The sequence below is a fragment of the Adiantum capillus-veneris genome, unplaced genomic scaffold (assembly GCF_014529385.1).
Source record: "Adiantum capillus-veneris isolate H3 unplaced genomic scaffold, ASM1452938v2 Hic_scaffold_298, whole genome shotgun sequence".
Lineage (NCBI taxonomy): Eukaryota > Viridiplantae > Streptophyta > Polypodiopsida > Polypodiales > Pteridaceae > Adiantum > Adiantum capillus-veneris.
Genome location: NW_028221419.1, coordinates 144395 through 162391, shown reverse-complemented (window position 1 = coordinate 162391; position 17997 = coordinate 144395). Strand labels below are relative to the sequence as shown.

At 49.0% G+C, this 17997-nt stretch overlaps 1 protein-coding gene across 4 annotated transcripts in view; it reads left to right on the top strand.

Annotated features, from left to right (window-relative positions):
* Positions 1 to 17997, top strand: part of LOC147417257 (kinesin-like protein KIN-7E, chloroplastic) — a 54881-nt gene that overhangs the window by 33815 nt on the left and 3069 nt on the right. For 3 of the 4 annotated variants that reach the window (XM_086507757.1, XM_086507758.1, XM_086507759.1), the window contains 6 exons: positions 6917 to 7021; positions 7118 to 7225; positions 7345 to 7491; positions 8143 to 8325; positions 8449 to 8616; positions 10707 to 10928. In XM_086507757.1, coding sequence (XP_086363883.1) covers positions 6917 to 7021; positions 7118 to 7225; positions 7345 to 7491; positions 8143 to 8325; positions 8449 to 8616; positions 10707 to 10928 — 933 coding nt within the window. The remainder of the gene's footprint in view (positions 1 to 6916; positions 7022 to 7117; positions 7226 to 7344; positions 7492 to 8142; positions 8326 to 8448; positions 8617 to 10706; positions 10929 to 17997) is intronic. The other variant, XM_086507760.1, reaches the window with a different exon arrangement.

The following is a 17997-nucleotide window of genomic DNA, read 5'->3' as shown; positions in this document are numbered from 1 at the left end:
CATCTGAGTCCACAACGTCGAATGTTTCTAGATGCTCCTGTATCATGAGAATATGAATAGGTCCACCCCAAGGCATCTTTGGAGTTCGTGTCTCAACCGACCCTGATGGTGGACAAACTATGGTCCTCCAAGGCCTTGGATATTCCATGAGACAATCCTCATGGGGTCAGTGAGAGAAAACTGGTGTTGCTGTAGTAGCCAAGTGAGAAATCTTCGTGGCCGGTTTGGATGGGGAGTAATCCGCAGCCGAGCAACCATGAGACAACCGAGTTTGCATCACATGCTCCACCTAGGCCCAAGATGACTGTGCAGTCCTCTGAGCCACATCCTCTGCCCAAGAGTCCTCATGAGTGTATACATAGCAAGGGGAGAACTGCGCATTTGCAAAAAAGGAAATAATAATGTGTCTGCAGCTTGTGGCATCAAGCAATGTCACTGGGCATGTGCCAACAATCTTGCAAATGACCGAGGTAGCTTGAAGACATTCCACCTCGACCACCAAGCTTGCTTTTTTTTTTTTTTCCGAGAAAAAGATCCTTTATTAGTTAACGAAAACTGCCCAAAGGGCTACAACCACCTCTGCAAGAGAGGGCTACAACAAACATGATGGGGAGACTCTCCCAATGAAAAAACAACATATATACAATGAGGCTAAATCAAGAGATGGGAGGATGGAAGAGCCACACAGGTGGACGGTAGTGCCATCTGAGCACACCCTGGACAATGGTGTAGAAAGGCCTGGCGGCGCTCCCGCATGCGGTCGGAGCTGCCCTATAGTCCCTCAAGCTGTCCTCTGAGAGTATGGATCAGCTCTAGCCAAAAGTCACGAATAGTCTCTGCTGGTGGCACAGGGCGAGCCTCAAAGATGCGGAAACAGCGGGCCCGCCAAATGAACCAAAGTGTCAGGCCACTGATGAGCTCCCAACACTCCTCTCTCTCACTGCACCACTCCTGTGGAGTAAGCTCTGTAGCAGGCTGGAGTGTAGGTCGCCCCCCGTGCATCACTATCATCCTGCCAGTGGAAGATAGCTCAAACTGAAGTGCCGGGCCCGTGAGAGTGGACCAAGCCGCTGTCCCCCAAGTGTATTGTCGAGCCGTGGAGAGAGTAGGCATCAATTGAAGAACTCGTAGCCACACCTGTTGGGCTGAGGGACAGTCCCAAAGACAGTGACGCTGACTCTCCACCAAATGGTCACAGGCTGCACATGCGGCCGAGAGACCACTATGCACTAGCCAGCTCCCTACTGCTGTAGCTCTGTGTGCGACCAGCCACTGAAACAAGGTGACGCGCCTCCGCTGTCTAGAGTCCCACAACCTCTTCCAAAAGGCTGCCAAGAACTCGACCGTGAGACCCTCCTCCTACCAATGATGTGCTGCAGCGGGGCAGGCCTCTCTTTGTGCTGCTAGTATATGACGTCCCAGCCGAACAATGTACTGAAAGAAAGGGACTCCTGGGTGGTCTGCAGAAGAGAAGGGATCCCTCCATAGCCACTCACTAGGATCCCACTGTACTCGTGCCAGTGGACAACACTCCCAAGCCCACAGCCTCCAATGTCCAGTCTCAAGAGCTGCTGGGTCAGGGTCTATGACAACGGTCCTCCCACAGATGCCCACTACTTGGATCCTCTGAAAACAACACTCTGCTACCTGCGGGGCCTCTACTACAACTCGTTGTAGTCGTCCCCCACCTTGAAACTCGAAGAACAGGGCTGGGACAGTCTTTGAGCAGGCCTTGACTGAGATGAGAACCTCCAGTCGTGTGAAGGCTCCCATCCACCGGGGTGCTACTGGCTCGAGAGGCGTGAGCCACTCAGCTGGAACTGACTCTGAGATGTCCTTACACATGCTCTGCACCCCTCTCATGCCCTGTAGCTAGAACCCCTGCACCTCCTTTGACAAACCTGTGAACTCTAGCCAGTCACCTAGAGAGCGCGCTGGACCTGCTGCCATGGGACCCCAGGAAACATGAGGCTGACTACCAACCAAGTGGCCTCTCTGAGTGCTAACCATGGGGTTCCAGACGAGGGGCTGTCGTAGGCGCTCCTCCGTGCACGTCGGCTGTCTCTGCTCCATGCCATGCCGTAAGAGCTCCCAAGATCGAAGCAAACTCACAGCGAAGCGGTCCTCCAGTCTCCTGCTCAAACCAACTCTGCGCATCTCTGTAAAGATCCATCTGGTCGAAGGTTGCCAAGGGCCTCCTGACTGAGGCACCCTGGCACGAAGCCTCTGCAGCAAGAACTTCTTCTAGGGCTCCTCACTTGGAAGAAGTCCTCTGACTATGAACTTCCCAAGAAGGGCTCTGCTCTGCTGTGCTGGATCAATGATCCCAAGCCCTCCCTGAGAACAAGGAGGCGTGATGACTTGCCAAGCCACCTTGGCTCGGGCTATCTGAGTGTCACATCCTGACCAAAGGAAGTTCCTGATCAGCCTCTCTACCTGGCTGATACAAGAACTCGAGAAGATCCAACAGGAAGTGATGTACCACATAGTCGCCAACAACACCTGGTTGGCAACTACTACTCTGCCAGCCAGAGAAAGTCGTGCTGAGCTCCAATGTAACAACTTTCTCCTGATAGACAGGAGAAGGGGAGCAATCTACTGCTCGGGAGACAAGTCCAAACCAACTTGACAACCCAAGTACCGAACTGCAGTCCCTGGGGGAATCCACCTGAAACCCTCTCCTGGCATCCAATCTGGCATAGGAGCACTATCAACCGAGAAAGCCACTGTCTTTCTCCAGTTGATCAGTGCGCCCGATGCACAACAGAAGGTCTCCAAAGCCTGCTCACATTTGTTAAGATTGGCCTCCTGGCTATCTAAGTACAAGGCTGAGTCATCGGCAAACTCAGCGTCCAGTAGCTCATCTCCCCGAATAGGAAGTGCTAAGCCCCGTAGACCTACCTGCTGTGACACCAAAAATTTGCTCATCGCCTCCGCATAGAACAAAAAGAGAAAGGGGGCAAGAGGACAGCCCTGTCTAACCGAGCGTGTAAGCATGAAGCGATCACCTCTGCCTCCTGCCAAAAGTACCTGACTATGAGCGTGTCTGTACAAGGCTGGCACCCCTCTGATCCAAGCATCTGAGAAGCCCATCCTGTGTAGAGTGCCCTCTAGAAAGTCCGAGTCAACTCTGTCGTATGTCTTCTCAAAATCGAGAAGAAGAATCACGAGGTCGTCACCATGGAGCCGTGCCAGGGCAGAAGCCTCCCAGAAAGTAAAGATGTTGTCAAGGATACTGCGTTCCTTGACAAAACCTGTCTGAGTCCCATGTATAAGGCTCTCTAAAAGTGGTTGAATCCTCAAACTCAGAGCCTTGGCAAGAATTTTGTAGGCTGAGTTGAGGATGGTGATGGGGCGCCACTGTCGAATCTCATCCAAGGAGCCACCCTCCTTGGGAATGAGGTAGATCAGGCCCTCACTCATGCTGTCAGGCATCACTCCTGTGTGCAAAATGTACTGAAAAACACTACAGAGATCTGGGCCAAGCAGGTCCCAGTACTCCAAGAAAAAGTTGAGAGTCAAGCCATCCTCACCTGGACAACTACCACGGGGGAGGGCCCTAAGAGCCGTGTGCAGCTCCTCAAGTTGAAGTGGCATATCTAGCCTTTGACGCATCTCCTCAGTCACAAGACAAGGCATCTATGCCCAAACCTGCTCCCTGCATGCATCTTGCCGCTCTGACTGGGACTCAACAGACAGTAACTCACGGTAGAAGTCAGTAGCAACTGCATGCATATCCTCGAGCTCACAAGCAACTGACCCATCGGGCCTCCTCAACTGACTGACCTTGGCATGCGAGTGCCAAGATCCCACTGTCTCAAAGAAAGCACCAGTCACTCTGTCACCCACTTGAGTCCACTGAGATGCCTGTCGGTGGAAAGCAAACTCATGTCGCCTCTCCTCTGTGCTAGCAAGCTCCTGTCGAGCCTGCTGTAACTGCTCCTCTAACCAAGGACTGTCTGGATGCTGCTCCTGCATCCTCTGTAGTGAAGCAAGGTCTCGTCTGAGACGGTGCTCCGCCTCTCTCGCTGCAACCCGGCGAGCCAGAGACTCCTGAAGAAAAAGATGGCTAATCTGAGCTAGGCCTGAGGCCATTCTGTCAGCAGGAGAATCCTGTCTATCCATGCCCTCTGTCCAGAGAGCCTCTACCCTCTCTCTGAGTGCTGAGTCCAACAAGACCCTCTCTGGGATGCGGAGCATCGTGCTCCCACTCCTCTGCCTGTCTGCCACTGTGAGGATCACTGGTGCATGGTCCGAGAAGGAGGTCCTTGCCAGGATGCCCACTGATCCTCCCAAGTCACTGAAGTGGTCACTAGTGTAGAAGCGATCTATCCGCGATAGATTCACTCCTCCCACTCTGTGGTCCGATCTAGAGAAGGCAAGACTGTCTAGGGGCCTCACAAAACCAGAGTGCTGCCATGTATCCGAGACCCTCAAAGTCATACACAACCTCTCCCAAGCTGCCAACTCGACTCCATGCACAGTAGCATGGTTGCCACCAATCCTGTCAGAAGGGTCCTCAAATATGTTGAAGTCCCCTCCTATGCACCAATGATCTGCCTGCGGCAGAGACTCAACAATCTGTGACCAAAACTCTGCACAAGCACTCGCCACATTGGGCGCATAGATGTTCAAGAAACCCACAAGGCCACCCTGAACCTGCATTGTAATCCACTGAGCCCTGCCTGACACAATAATCCCTCTGTCCACAATGGCCTGTTGCAATGAGTCTGCAATAGTCATACATACCCCACCTAGGATGCCTCCAGGTCCAAAAGCAGCTGACCAAAAGGTATCATATCGTCCACGCAAAAGCTGACCACATCGCCGAATGCGGCTCTCACACAAATGGTGCTCTTGAAGCATAAGGAGATCAATCTCTCCTCCCACAAGGCAACGCTGAAGCTCCTGACGCAATCGGCCCCGCTGACGTTGAAACTGGGGCCCACCTAGTCCCTGCACGTTCCATGAGATGATCCTCATGGGGAGCGAGAGAGAGAGCAGATGCTGCCGCAGCAACTAGACGGGCTATCTTTGAGGTTGGCTTGGATGGGGAGTAATCTGCATCCGAGCGTCCTCTAGATAGGCGTGACTGTAGTGAGTGCCTAGTTCAAGCCCAAGCAGAGCGAGCCGTGCGTAAAGCAACCTCCTCTGTCCAGGAGTCCTCATGAATGTATACATAGCATGGCAAACACTGCGTATCAGCAAAGAAGTATACCACAATGTGCCTACATCCTGCTGAGTCTGGGGGTGTCACCGCAAACTTGGCCAATGGCCACAAAGTCTGCAGCATGTCTGTAACTCCAAGTTCTCCCATGTGGTGAGAGAACTCTAGGACCTGTGTATGCAACCATCCCAACACTGAGTCGAGGGTCCACTCTGTCTCGGCCCTGCTGGAGAGGGGGAAGGAGAAACCAACTGCTGAGTCCAAAACCTCTGTCCCCCTAGCGGCAAGGAACAGAGCATGGACCCTGAAGCAGGTTGTCTCATGGTCTGCAAAGGGATCGCCGAGAAAACGAGTGAAGCCGTATTCGAAGAAGTCCCAGCGGCGCTGGATGTCAGTGCCTGTCAGACCACGAGGGATAGCTGCAAGGGAAGATGTCTGTATCTGCAGAGGGGGCCGTAAGAAAGGCTGACCCTCTCTCGCTAGGCGACTCGTGGCAAAGGCACTGCCAAGAGATCTCCTAGCCGCCGGAGAAGGCCCTGTCCCCTGGGTCGACTGTGGAACTGGAGTAGGAGGGGGGGGAGAAGGAGATGGGGGAAGCGGTGGAGAAGAGGGGCGGGAGGGACAGAGGTAGAAGGGCGAGGTTGAGAGGCGACGGGAGCAGAAGGCGGGGGGGAGGATGAGGAAGAGAGGGGGAACTTTGGAGGGGAGAGGCTGTCGAGGGTGAAGCTGGGGTGGGGGCTGGAGCAGGGACCTCCTCCTGCTCAAGAGGACCAAAGCGGTTCCCCGTGGGAACCCACTGCTGCTGAGTAGGTGCCTGAGGGCCACTCTGAGTGCGGGGCTGACGCTGTGGCCCCTGTCGTCGTCTACCACGAGCCTGCTGCCACCCCTCCTCCGTTGGAGCCCCAGGCTCGGAGGGTGGCTCTGCATGTGTGCGCTGTGTCGCTGTCTGTGGCTGTGGGCCAGCCCTGGCAGGCTGGGGCTGAGGCTATGGTGCAGGTCGAGGCCTCCTCCGTGGATAGGCCTTCGCTAGATGGCCCATCTGTCGAAAAATGAAGCATTGGTTCGGGAGGCCCGAGTACTCCACACTTTGTCTAAACCAACCCCCACTCACCCGAGGCAAAAGGATAACCTTCGGGAGCGTGTGGGTGTCTTTGACCAAAACTTGAATTGAGGGAATGCCAGCCGCCTTGGCAGCTACTGATGCTGCCGTACGAGATGTCTCCAGGACAGTCCCAATGGCTGAGCCGATCCTGGATAGAAGTGGTAAGTACTCCCTCCGTAAACCCGGAAAGCAGACTAAGATGGGGATGTCTGCCTCCTCTACTAGAACATCCGAAGCCGGGTCAAAACCATGTGTCCACTGTTGAAAGTGGGCACGTGCTTCTCGGATGGTCAGGACCACCAAGCTTGCTTGCTCTTTAGGCAAAAGAGCAAGTCGGAGGGTCGGATCCGTAGGGTTGGACGAGGGGGCTTCAGTAGAGTCCCTCTGAGGTGGAGCAGGGGCTGCCATTCTGTTTCTGCTGCTGAAAAGAAGAAGGCGAAAACGTTGACGAAGCCCACCAGGGGGCGGACGGGTGGGCAGCGTGAATAGAAAGGGGGTTGGGGGGGGGGGGGGGGGAAACAACGCGAGGGGGAAGGGTAGCGATGGACGGGGGGAGAGAGGGAGCAGCAGGGAGCCAGCAGGTTGTGGCTTTAAATTTCACCTTGCATGCACCTTAGTTTCATTATTTCTTGTTTCTCTCTTGTCAGGTTGTCTCTAAGCTAACTGATGCAAAAGCAACACACATACCGTACAGAGACTCCAAATTGACCAGATTGCTTCAGTCATCCTTGAGTGGCCATGGTCGCATATCGGTATTTTGACAGCTTAAGCTTCAATCCCAACATGTCAAAATTCCTGTTTATTTTTTGGTTGGATGTACAGTGATGTATTTGATCTGGTTATTCCAGCTTATATGCACCATCACTCCAGCCACTAGCACAAATGAAGAGACACACAATACTCTAAAGTTTGCCCATAGGGCAAAACGAGTGGAGATTCACGCCTTTGCAAATAAGGTAGTTGGAAAGTTGAATTCCAAGTTATGCATGCTTTGGCTTTTCTATTAAATGTGTGTTTAATATGCTTGTTGTGGGTTAAGTAATCATGGTACATTGATAGTGCCTTGTTTTTTCAGATCATAGATGAGAAGTGTTTGATTAAAAAATATCAGAAGGAGATTCAGCGCTTGAAGAATGAACTTGAGCAACTCAAAAGGAGGATGATGGAGATCTCAGAACTAAAGGAGGAAAACGGAGAAGACTTGACAATTTTGAAGCAGCAAGTCTGGTGCCTCCTTTTGTGTTTGTTGCTTTGTTTCTCGTTTTCTGAGTTTTATGGTTCTGTCTTTCATGGTGGAGCTGTGAACTGTACATGCCCTAGTGCTTGTTGATGCTGCATCCTTTGTTAGTGGGCTGTACTTTAAGTTGTGAAATGGAACATATACAGAGTGTAAATAATATAGTTTGTATTTTCAAGGCTATATCAGAAGCTCTCCATGGTTTTGAATCAGGATCTGTATATGTTAACCTTACTTGCACAGCTCAGAAAGTTTTTCTTTGTGTACTAGGTGAAGTGATTTGTGTATTAACATGAACTCATTCATTTCTGCTACATGTAATTACTTAATTATTTGTAATCAAAAGCATGTCTTTTGACGGATTTCACTTCGTAGTTTCCTCTCAGATATGGATGTAGTGTTGATCCGCATGTTGCAGTTGTTTGCTCCATTTTGATGGGTCTGCATGGCGTAATTATGACAACAAAATGCCGAAGGATATTTTGATACCTTTGGCTTATGGTTTGAAGATGTGGTTATCTGGATATCTAGTAGAAATGTTAGATGTGTATCTGCTGTGCCATGTATAATTATCTACAGTTGACGTCTATTCAAGAATGTTAAACATGGTTTTCTATGGGTAACTGCTTCACACAGATGGAATCTGGTCAATTAGAGCTCCAAACAAGGCTAGAGGAAGAAGAACAAGCCAAAGCAGCATTACTGGAAAGAATTCAAAGGCTGACCAGACTTATTCTTGTTGCTACAAAAGATGCGGCTTCTCAAACTCTGCTGGAGAAACTTGCTCATAGAAGGAGGCATTCGTTCAGTGAAGAGAAGGTTATTAATATTATTTTCCAGATGTTCATTGGTTCTTACGAATGCTATTGAGGACACCTCGAGCTTTACTTTTGTAAGGGTACGGGCTTCTAAAGTTTTTCCTATTGCCATTTTTGTGTGCAGCTTCCATTTTTGTCAGTGAGAAGGCGTGATTTTCTGAGTGAAGAAGAAAGTGGTTATGAGTCAGAACTATCTGCTGAGGTAAAAACAAGCAACATCATGGGGGATTGTCTTTTGAAGGAAGGGAATAAGCTGAGGAGGCAAAACATGCTGGCTTGGTATAAATATGGGGCAAGTATCTACTTTGTCTGTACTCAAGAAATGATTTAATTTAGAACTTTGATGGATGCTTAACTGCGAGCCTTCTCATGTTTAGTGTTAAAAGATTGCATTCCCTGGTCATAAAAAAGAAGCAGAGTCGGATGTATTTTTTGCCATTTATTCTATGTGCAGAGAGATGGTCTGGATTATGTTACTCACCGTAGGCCTCGACAATTAGATGGCTGTTATAATAGGACACTTGTTGGCCAAGATGGTTGAGTCCATTTCAGAGTGCCAGCTGAGCTGTTGGGAACAGAAGTGATAAGAAATGTTATACTAACGTCTCAAAATAACCTATGAGACCAAAAGTTACAACCGTATCAGATGTGAAACCATGATCTGAGATAAAGCATAAAAGGAAACATTCTAGATTCTAAAACAATCCCAGTAGGCAAGGTAATAAAATTTAGAATGGGGGTATGACATTGAGGAGGACACACTGCTGGGGGGAAGGTGGGTGACAAAAAATGATGAGTCATCCATGTTACAAAATGTAGAATGGGGGTGTGACGTTGAGGAGGACACACTACTCGGGGGAAGGTGGGTGGCAAAAAATGATGAGTCATCCCATGAACTCTTGCATCTGCGGCTGCAGCATATCATCAATCTTCTCCATGGTGAAAAGCCGAGGAGTTCTCACCCGGTCTCGAGCGATGATACCTTGTATCCTCATGCATGCCACCTATGCATAGATCTCTGAGGCCTCGGGCGTCTCAAACGACCAAGTTGGACTGCTTGATCAAGAAATATACCTTGTCAAGGGGATATATGTTTATTGCCGCTCAGGACCATCCTGAGTTGTGCTTGTGAAGAAATCCCTAAGCTCTCTTTGGGATGTCGCTTTGTGTGTCGACTTCCTGCTCCTCAAGAGTCTCTCTCTGTACCGGCGTATCTCTAGAAGAAATAGCCCCAAGCATCTCTGGTCCCTCTACGTCTTCAAGTTTGGTGCCAGTAAGTTTGTAAGTGTTATGACCAAGCTGGAGTATTCATCAAGTGTTGAAATACTTTTGATGAGAACTGTAATCTTCATGTTATCTTCGATTTGTTTGTTAATTCCAAACAAGCTGTGCCAATAGACTTTTGAAGTTGTTGAGACGTGCTGACATATGTGGAATGGTCTTTCTCTAACAAGAATTGGATGAAGAGACTAACCTATGAAACTTTGCTAGTGGCCCCAGAAGTTTTTTCAAGAACATCCCAAGCTTCTTTGGCTGTTTTACAATCCTCGATGTGGTGAATATATGTGTCATGTTAGCTTTCGCCAATAATTCTCAGAGCTTTAAGGTTCTTAAGTTTTTCTTGGATAGAACTTTCAACATTATCTCTTTGTATGATTTCCCATAGGCCTTTTTTCATTAGGTGAAACTTTGCCATGTAGGGAAATTGACACCACAAAATTTTCCAGTTGAATATTTAGAAGCCATGAGGGTGGCATTACTTAGGAGTACTTCACTTGGAGGTGGTTAATCCTTTTACAACAGTTTTTAATTAACATTTTTAAATGCTTCTTTAGCTGAGATGCTTTTAGGTTTTGTGGGCTCTACAAACCAAGTTTTACAAGCGGAACAAACCTTTTTTCTAGCTGTTCTATAGATTCTCGGTCCTTGTGTTGCAGTTTTTGAAGTTGTCGGTCGAGAGGTTATTTCTTCTTCACAAGCTATGAGACAACATTGCCGCTTACATCAGGGAGGAGTCTCACTTGGTGTCCCTCTCCGGACTTGTGTTCCTCAGTGCTGGAGTTGAAAGGGGGACAAGCTTTGGGAACTCACGACATGTGTTTTGGTTTTAAATGGTACTTTGAGGGGCATCTGATGCCTCCTGCAAAAACTTTTCGTAACCTGTGGCTCGAGGTTGTCATAAAGTGCAAACTTCTAGGGTGTGATGGGAATGATGCCGTCTAGAGGAGATGACTACATGTTGAGTGCTTGGGTTGATTTAATTAGCAATGCTCGTAGTTTCAAGAAAGGGGAAACAGCTGTCTGGTGCTAACAACATCTTGAACCCACTATGACGTTATATTGATTTTGAGTTTTCATTCCAAATTGAATTCTTTGATGCAGGAAACTAGTCATGGCACATCATTGCTGAGCATAGATTCTGATAGTTCTTCAAATGGGTCTTCTGCTGCAAGTGGATGCCATGTAGATACCAATTATGATGTGAAGGGTATACCTAATTCACTCAGTCGAAAGGTGGTTGCCACCTCATCTTCCAACTGTCTAGATTCTCTGCAGTCGTGTGATGTTTCAGATGTCACTGTTCAAGGAAGGCAGCCACACTTTGTAAGTCACCTTCTGTCTCACACCATAAAACTCTTAGTACCATTTGAGGTTGTCTTGCTTATATCTGCATAAAGACTTTTAGTTTTTGTTAAATTTCAGAGGGGGATTGGGATTACTAACATGCATCACCGCACCAAACAAACTTAAGCAGTCCAGAACCTTGAATAGGAATAGCCAAAGTTGTGGCACAGAAGCTAGTTTAGTATGTTGTTCAATTGTCAATGAGTGGATCTCTCTTAGCGATCTGTCTTGCTCTATACAGGGAAACCAATCGTTTTTTTTAATCATATCTGTATAAGTAGCTGTTATCATACTTTTGAAGATGAAGTAGTACCAATTTGTGGCATCTGATACTATTATTGCGTACGTGAAAGAGGAGCCTGTTCACTTTCAACATGTGGTAGTGGAGCTTGTGCTACCTTTTCTGCTGCAAACAATTATTCTTTGTTCCTGACGAGTCTCTTGTAAAATCTACACTTGCAGAGTCAGAAATGAAAAATCAGGGCTAAACAGTAGAGCCCGTTTTAAGGGAGATTGTTACCATGGACAAGCAGCAAGCAATGTCTATGATCAAGTGACAATTTTGGATTTTGATAGTCTTTAATAATTTTTGTTTCTGGGTAGAGACACAGACTAAAAATGCAACCTACTTATGAATAAACAACCTCAGAAAGATTGCTCTTGGTTCAATTGATTCTGTATCCACTATCACATTTGTGCATTTCTCATTTACATTTGAAACGAAGTATGCAATGATAAATATTCAAGAATAAGAATGCTACTTTTCTTCCTTTTGAACAGTTGTAAAACCAAATTAGGGGAGCGCTTCATTACAAAAAGGAGTGCATGCATGCACAGGACTGTAACCCAGTTTTCTCTCCTATGAAAGAGGATGGAGCCCTATGGAGAGCAAGGAGCAATGAAGTTTCTAACTAATATTTATTGGTAATTTTGAACTTCTGAGCAATTTGTCCACCTGGTTATACATATGCTCCTTGGGCACACAAAACAAGGGCCACCAAGGTAGGACCCTTTGTACGCCACCTCTTCAATCATCGGAAGGCAGGTGCCTCTATATACGGCAAACTGAAAGGGATAGTAGAACTGCCAGCCAGGTGAGAGGCAGAGGGATATCTGCATACATCCAAATGATGTTCCACAAACTTTTAGGTTGCTCAAAGGTTGATGGGAAAGTTAACCTCAAGATATAAATAGCCTTATCTTGATGAGGAGCCAATATTTAGTAGAGGCATTATGACAAAGGCACATACGTTGGGTGACTGAGAAGTGACACTGGTTAGGGTTGATCTTGAGGTAGACAATATGACAGAGAAGCACACCTTGCTTAACTAAGAGTCGACACTTGTCTGGGTTGAGGCAAGCCAGGTGACACTTTTCAAAGATAGTTCCGATCTCACTAAGAAGGTTTCAACAGGCGTGGAGCACTAACCGGTGGCATTTGTTAGGGATGATGAGCTTGAGGCTCGCTTTACGACATTCTGAATTATATTTGTGAGTTGGGTGACATGTTCGTCAAATTTTTCACAAGCATGGGCATTGAGCACTAGTGCAGTCAGAGAAATCATCCATGAAGATTATGAGGAATTGTAGGAGCAATGGCTCGAAAATCACATAGAGTATCTGATTGAAGGTATAGGTCATCTGGTCATTTGGATAAATGGCCACCTAGATGTAGCCATTAAGTCCCGAGGTGTGCCTAACCACATTCTCCAGGAATTTTTTATTTGCTTGGCAAGTTTTTTTTTCCGACAAAAAGATCCTTCCATTAGTTAATAAAACTGCCCATAGGGCTGCAATCACCTCTACGAGAGAGAGCTACATCTACCATAGGGGAGACTCTCCAATGAAAAAACAACATATGTACAATGAGGCTAAATCAAGAGATGGGAGGAGGGAAAAGCCACACAGGTGGACGGTAGTGCCATCTGGGCTCACCCCGGACCATGGTGAAGACATGGTGAAGAAAGGCCCAGGGCGCCAGAGTCGTAGGAACGCCTCTCTGCGCTCCCGCATGCGGTCGGAGCTGCCCTGAAGTCTCTCGAATTGTCCCTTGAGAGTGTGGATCAACTCAAGCCAAAAGTCACGAACAGTCTCCGCTGGTGGGACAAGGTGAGCCTCGAAGATGCGGAAGCAACGGGCCCGCCAAATGAACCAGAGTGTCAGGCCACAAACGAGCTCCCAACACACCTCTCTCTCACTGCACCACTCCTAGGGGGTAAGCTCTGTAGCAGGCTGGAGTATAGGTCGGTCCCCCCGAATCACTATCATCCTACTGGTGGAAGATAGCTCAAACTGTAGCGCAAGGCCCGTGAGTGTGAACCAAGCAGCTACACCCCAAGTGTATTGTTGCGTTGTGGAAAGAGTTGGCATCAGCCGAAGAACCCGAAGCCAACCTGCTGTGCCATGGGGCAGTTCCACATACAGTGACGTTGACTCTCCAAAGGATGGTCACAAGTTGCACATGCTGTCGAAAGGCCACTATGTACTAGCCAACTCCCCACTGTTGTAGCTTTGTGTGCAACTAGCCACTAGAACATAGTCACTCACTGCGGTTGACTAGAGTCCCACAACCTCGCCCAAAAGCCTGACAAGAACTCAGCTGTGAGACCCTCCTCTTGCCAATGAAGTGCTGTAGCAGGACGAGCCTCTCTCCGTGCTGCCAGTATGTGACGCCCTAGTCGAACAGTGTATTGAAAGAAAGGGATCCCAGGGTGGTCGGCTGAAGAGAAGGGGTCTCTCCAAAACCACCCTTTAGTATCCCACTGCAATCGTGCCAGAGGGCAGCTCTCCCAAGCCCAAAGCATCTAGTGGCCTGTCTCAAAATCTGCTGGGTCAGGGTCGATGACACAAGTCCTCTCACAGATGCCTACTACTTGAATCCTTTGAAAACAACACTCTGCAACCTGTGGAGCCTCTACTGAGACTCTGTGTAGTCGCCCTTCGGCCTGGATCTCGAAGAACATGGAGGGTACGGACTCTAAGCAAGCATGAATTGCAACGAGGACCTCTAGTCGCGTGAAGGCCCCCATCCATCGGGGAGCTACCGTCTCTAGAGGAGTGAGCCACTCAGTTGGTAGCTGGATGCTCTGTACCTCCTTTGGCGAACCTGAGAACTGAAGCCAGTCGCCTAGAGTGCGTGCTGGACCCTCTGCCATGGGACCCCAAGCAACATGAGGCCTACTACCAACCAAGTGGCCTCTCTGAGTCTTAACCATGGGTTCCAAACAAGGGGATGTCTCAAGCGCTCCTCCGTGCAAGTGGGCTGATGCTGCATTAGGCCACATCGGAGCTGCTTCCAAGAGCGAAGCAGGCTCGTAGCAAATCGATCCTCCAGTCTCCTGCTCAGACCAACTTTGCACATCTCTGTAAAGATACACTTGATGGAAGGTCTCCAAGGGCCTCCTACACTATGCACTCGAGCTCTAAGACGCTGAAGCAACAACTCCTTACAGGGCTCCTCCCCTAGAAGTAGTCCTTTGACAACAAACTTCCCAAGAAGGGCTCTACTCTACTGTGCTGGGTCTATGATCCCAAGCCCCCCTGAGAACAAGGTAGAGTGATGACCTGCGAGGCTACTTTGGTCCGAGCTAACTGGGTGTCACACCCTGACCAAATAAAATTTCTGATCAGCCTCTCTAACTGGCTAATGCAAGAGCTCAAAAAGATCCAACAAGTTGTAATGTATCACATAGTAGCCAACAACACCTGGTTGGCCACTACAACTCTGCCTGCCAAAGAGAGCCGTGCTGAACTCCAATGTAGCAAATTCCTCCTGATGAACAAGAGGAGAGGAGCAATCCGTTGCTAAAGAGACAAGTCCGGGCCAACCTGACAGTCCAAGTAGCGAAGTGTAGTCCCTGGATGAATCCATCTAAAGCCCTCACCTTGCGACCAATCAGGCGTAGGAGCTCTGCCAACCCAGAAAGCCACCGTCTTTCACTAGTTGATTAGTGCGCCTGATGCACAAGAAAACATCTCTAGAGCCTGCTCACACCTGTGGAGGTTGGCCTCTTGGCCCTCCAAGTACAAAGTTGAGTCGTCGGCAAACTCAACATCCAGTAGCTCATCGCCCCAAATAGGGAGCGCTAAGCCACGTAGACCAACCTGCTGTGAAACCAAGAATTTGCTCATTGCCTCAGCATAGAACAGAAAGAGGAAGGGGGCTAGGGGGCAACCCTGTTTGACCGAGCGGGTGAGCATGAACCGGTCCCCTCTACGTCCTACCAAAAGCACCTGATTGTGTGCACGTCTATAGAGAGCTGACACAACTCTGATCCAAGCTTGTGAGAAACCCATCCTACGTAGAGTGCCCTCCAAGAAGTCCCAGTCAACTCTATGGTAAGCCTTCTCAAATCGAGAAGAAGTATCACCAGATCCTCAAATCGGAGGCGCGCGAGCGCAGACGCCTCCCAAAAAGTGAAGATGTTGTCAAGGATACTACGCTCCTTGACAAAACCTGTCTGGTTCCCATGTATAATGTTCTCTAGAGGTGGCTAAACCCTCAAGCTTAGAGCCTTGGCTAGAATTTTGTAGATTGAGTTGGGATGGTGATGGGCCGCCACTATCGAATCTCGTCGAAGGAGCCTCCCTTCTTGGGAATGAGGTAGATCAAGCGCTCACTCATGCTGCCAGGCATCTTTCTTGCTTCAAAGATCTGAGCCAAGCAAGTCCAAGTGCTCCAAGAAGAAACAAGGAGTCAAACCATCCTCACTTGGACAACTATCTCGGGGAAGTTCTCTGAGGGCCTCATGGAGCTCCTCTAGCTGTAGAGGCAGCTCAAGCCCCTGGTGCATCTTCTGAGTCACAAGACAAGGCAACTATGCCCAAACTTGCTCTCTGCATGCATCCTGACACTCGGACTGAGGCTCAGCTAACAACAGGTCATGGTAAAAGTCAGTAGCAACTGCACGCATATCCTCAGGCTCTGAAGCAATTGACCCGTTCTGTCTCCTCAACTGGCTGACACTGGTGTGCGCATGGCAGGGTCCCACTGTCTCAAAGAACGCCCCAGTCACTCTGTCACCCACCTGGGTCCACTTAGATGCATGTCGATGGAAAGCAAACTCGTGACGCCGTTCCTCTACGTTGGCTAGCTCCTGATGAGCCTGCTGCAACTGCTCCTCCAACCAAGGACAGTCTGGGTGCTGCTCTTGCATCCTCTGCAAGGAAGCAACGCCCCGTCAAAGACGCTTCTCCTCCTCCCCCGCTGCAGCCAGGCGAGCTGCAGACTCCTGGAGGAAAAAGCGACTAAGCTCAGCATGTGCAGAGGCCACTCTATGAGCAGGGGAGTCCTGCGTGTCCAAGCCTTTTGTCCAAAGAGCCACCACTCGCTCTCTAAGCTCCGAGTCCAACAAGATTCTCTCAGGGATGCATAGCATCGTGCTCCCCCTCCTCTGTCCGTCTGTAACAGTGAGGATCATTGGTGCATGGACCAAAAAAGATGTCCCAGCCACAATGCAGATAGATCCACCCATGTCACAGATGTGGTCACTGCCGTAGAAGCAATCTATCCAAGATAGATTCACTCCTCCTACTGTGCGGTTTGAGCGAGAAAAGGCTAAGCTGTCTGGGGGCCTCACAAAGCCCGAGTGCTGCCAAACATCGGAAACCCTCAAGGTCATACATAGACTCTTCCAAGCTGCCAACTCACCCCCGTGCACAATAGCATGGCTACCTCCAATCCTGTCAGAGGGGTCCTCCAGCATGTTGAAGTCACCCCCAATGCACCATTGCTCTGCATGCGGTAGAGACTCTACAATGTGAGACCAAAACTCTGTACGTGCACTTGCCACATTGGGCGAATAAATGTTCAGGAAGCCTATGAGGCAACCTTGAACCTGCATAGTAATCCACTGAGCCCTACCAGGGACAATAATACCTCCGCCCACAATGGCCTGCTGCCATGAGTCCGCAATAGTCATGCATACCCCTCCCTGGATACCACCAGGTCCAGATGTAGCTGACCAAAATGTCTCATATCAACCATGCAAAAGCTGACCACATCGTCTAATGTGGCTCTCACAGAGATGATGCTCCTGCAGCATAAGCAGGTCAATCTCACCGCCCACAAAGCATCGGTGAAGCCCATCTTAAACAATTTACGTTTCGAGGGGCTCAAAAATCCACACATGCTTATATCTTATTGTGTTCCTACTTGCCACAGGTAGCCTTAGGAGCGAGCGGCTTAAATGCTCCATGGGCACTATGTTCTAGCCACTTTAGTCATCTCTAACTCGGATTACAAGCCTGAGCCGGGACGCACATGATTTGTGGCAAGAATTCTTGTGTGATTTGCGGTGCAAATCGCTGGACTGTTGACGTGTCAGTCCGCACGCAGATGATGTAGCAGCTTGGCACGTTGGTGCTTTTCCAGCAGGTATTGAAAGGGACATTCTGAGGGAGCTAGATTCAATTGCTTCTTTGGCCTGCGTTCCTTGATAAAGGAGGCCTTGGGAGCACTCTACATATCGTTGCATGGTTGTAGTTCATGAACAATTTTATATGTGATTTATCAAACATTAAAGAAGTACCCTAAGGGTGGATTGATTTAGGGGCGAGTGCATGTGGGTGGAGAACTTCACTCCACGGTGTCTTGTGTTCAGTTATTTTGTGCTCTTTTCAAGTTGAAGTATTTGTTGTCCTTAGTCTAGTCGTTGATTTGTTGTCGGTTCACCACCTACGCAATGGTATTAGAGCTCGAGTCGATTCTTCTCCTATGGAAGACTTGATCCAACTTTTTGCAACAGACGCCATGGACCCAACAATAGATAAAGACTCTGAGGAAGAATTCATGTGGAGAAGAGGTAGGAGAGGAAGGGACAGCAAAGCAGAGGAAGAGGAGGCAGCACCTGCTGATGAGGAGAGTCGTCCTGTTATGGAGCCCGAGTCACACATTGATCCTATGCTCAGTAGTCGTGGGTTTGTTGTCGATTGACAGCCTTGTTGGTGACTTGCCTGGCCTACAAAGCTCTGAATACCCTTGGGGTCGATTGGGGGAGACAACCTCAGAATGGCCACTATCTTGTCACGATTAGGAGCTAAACCTTTA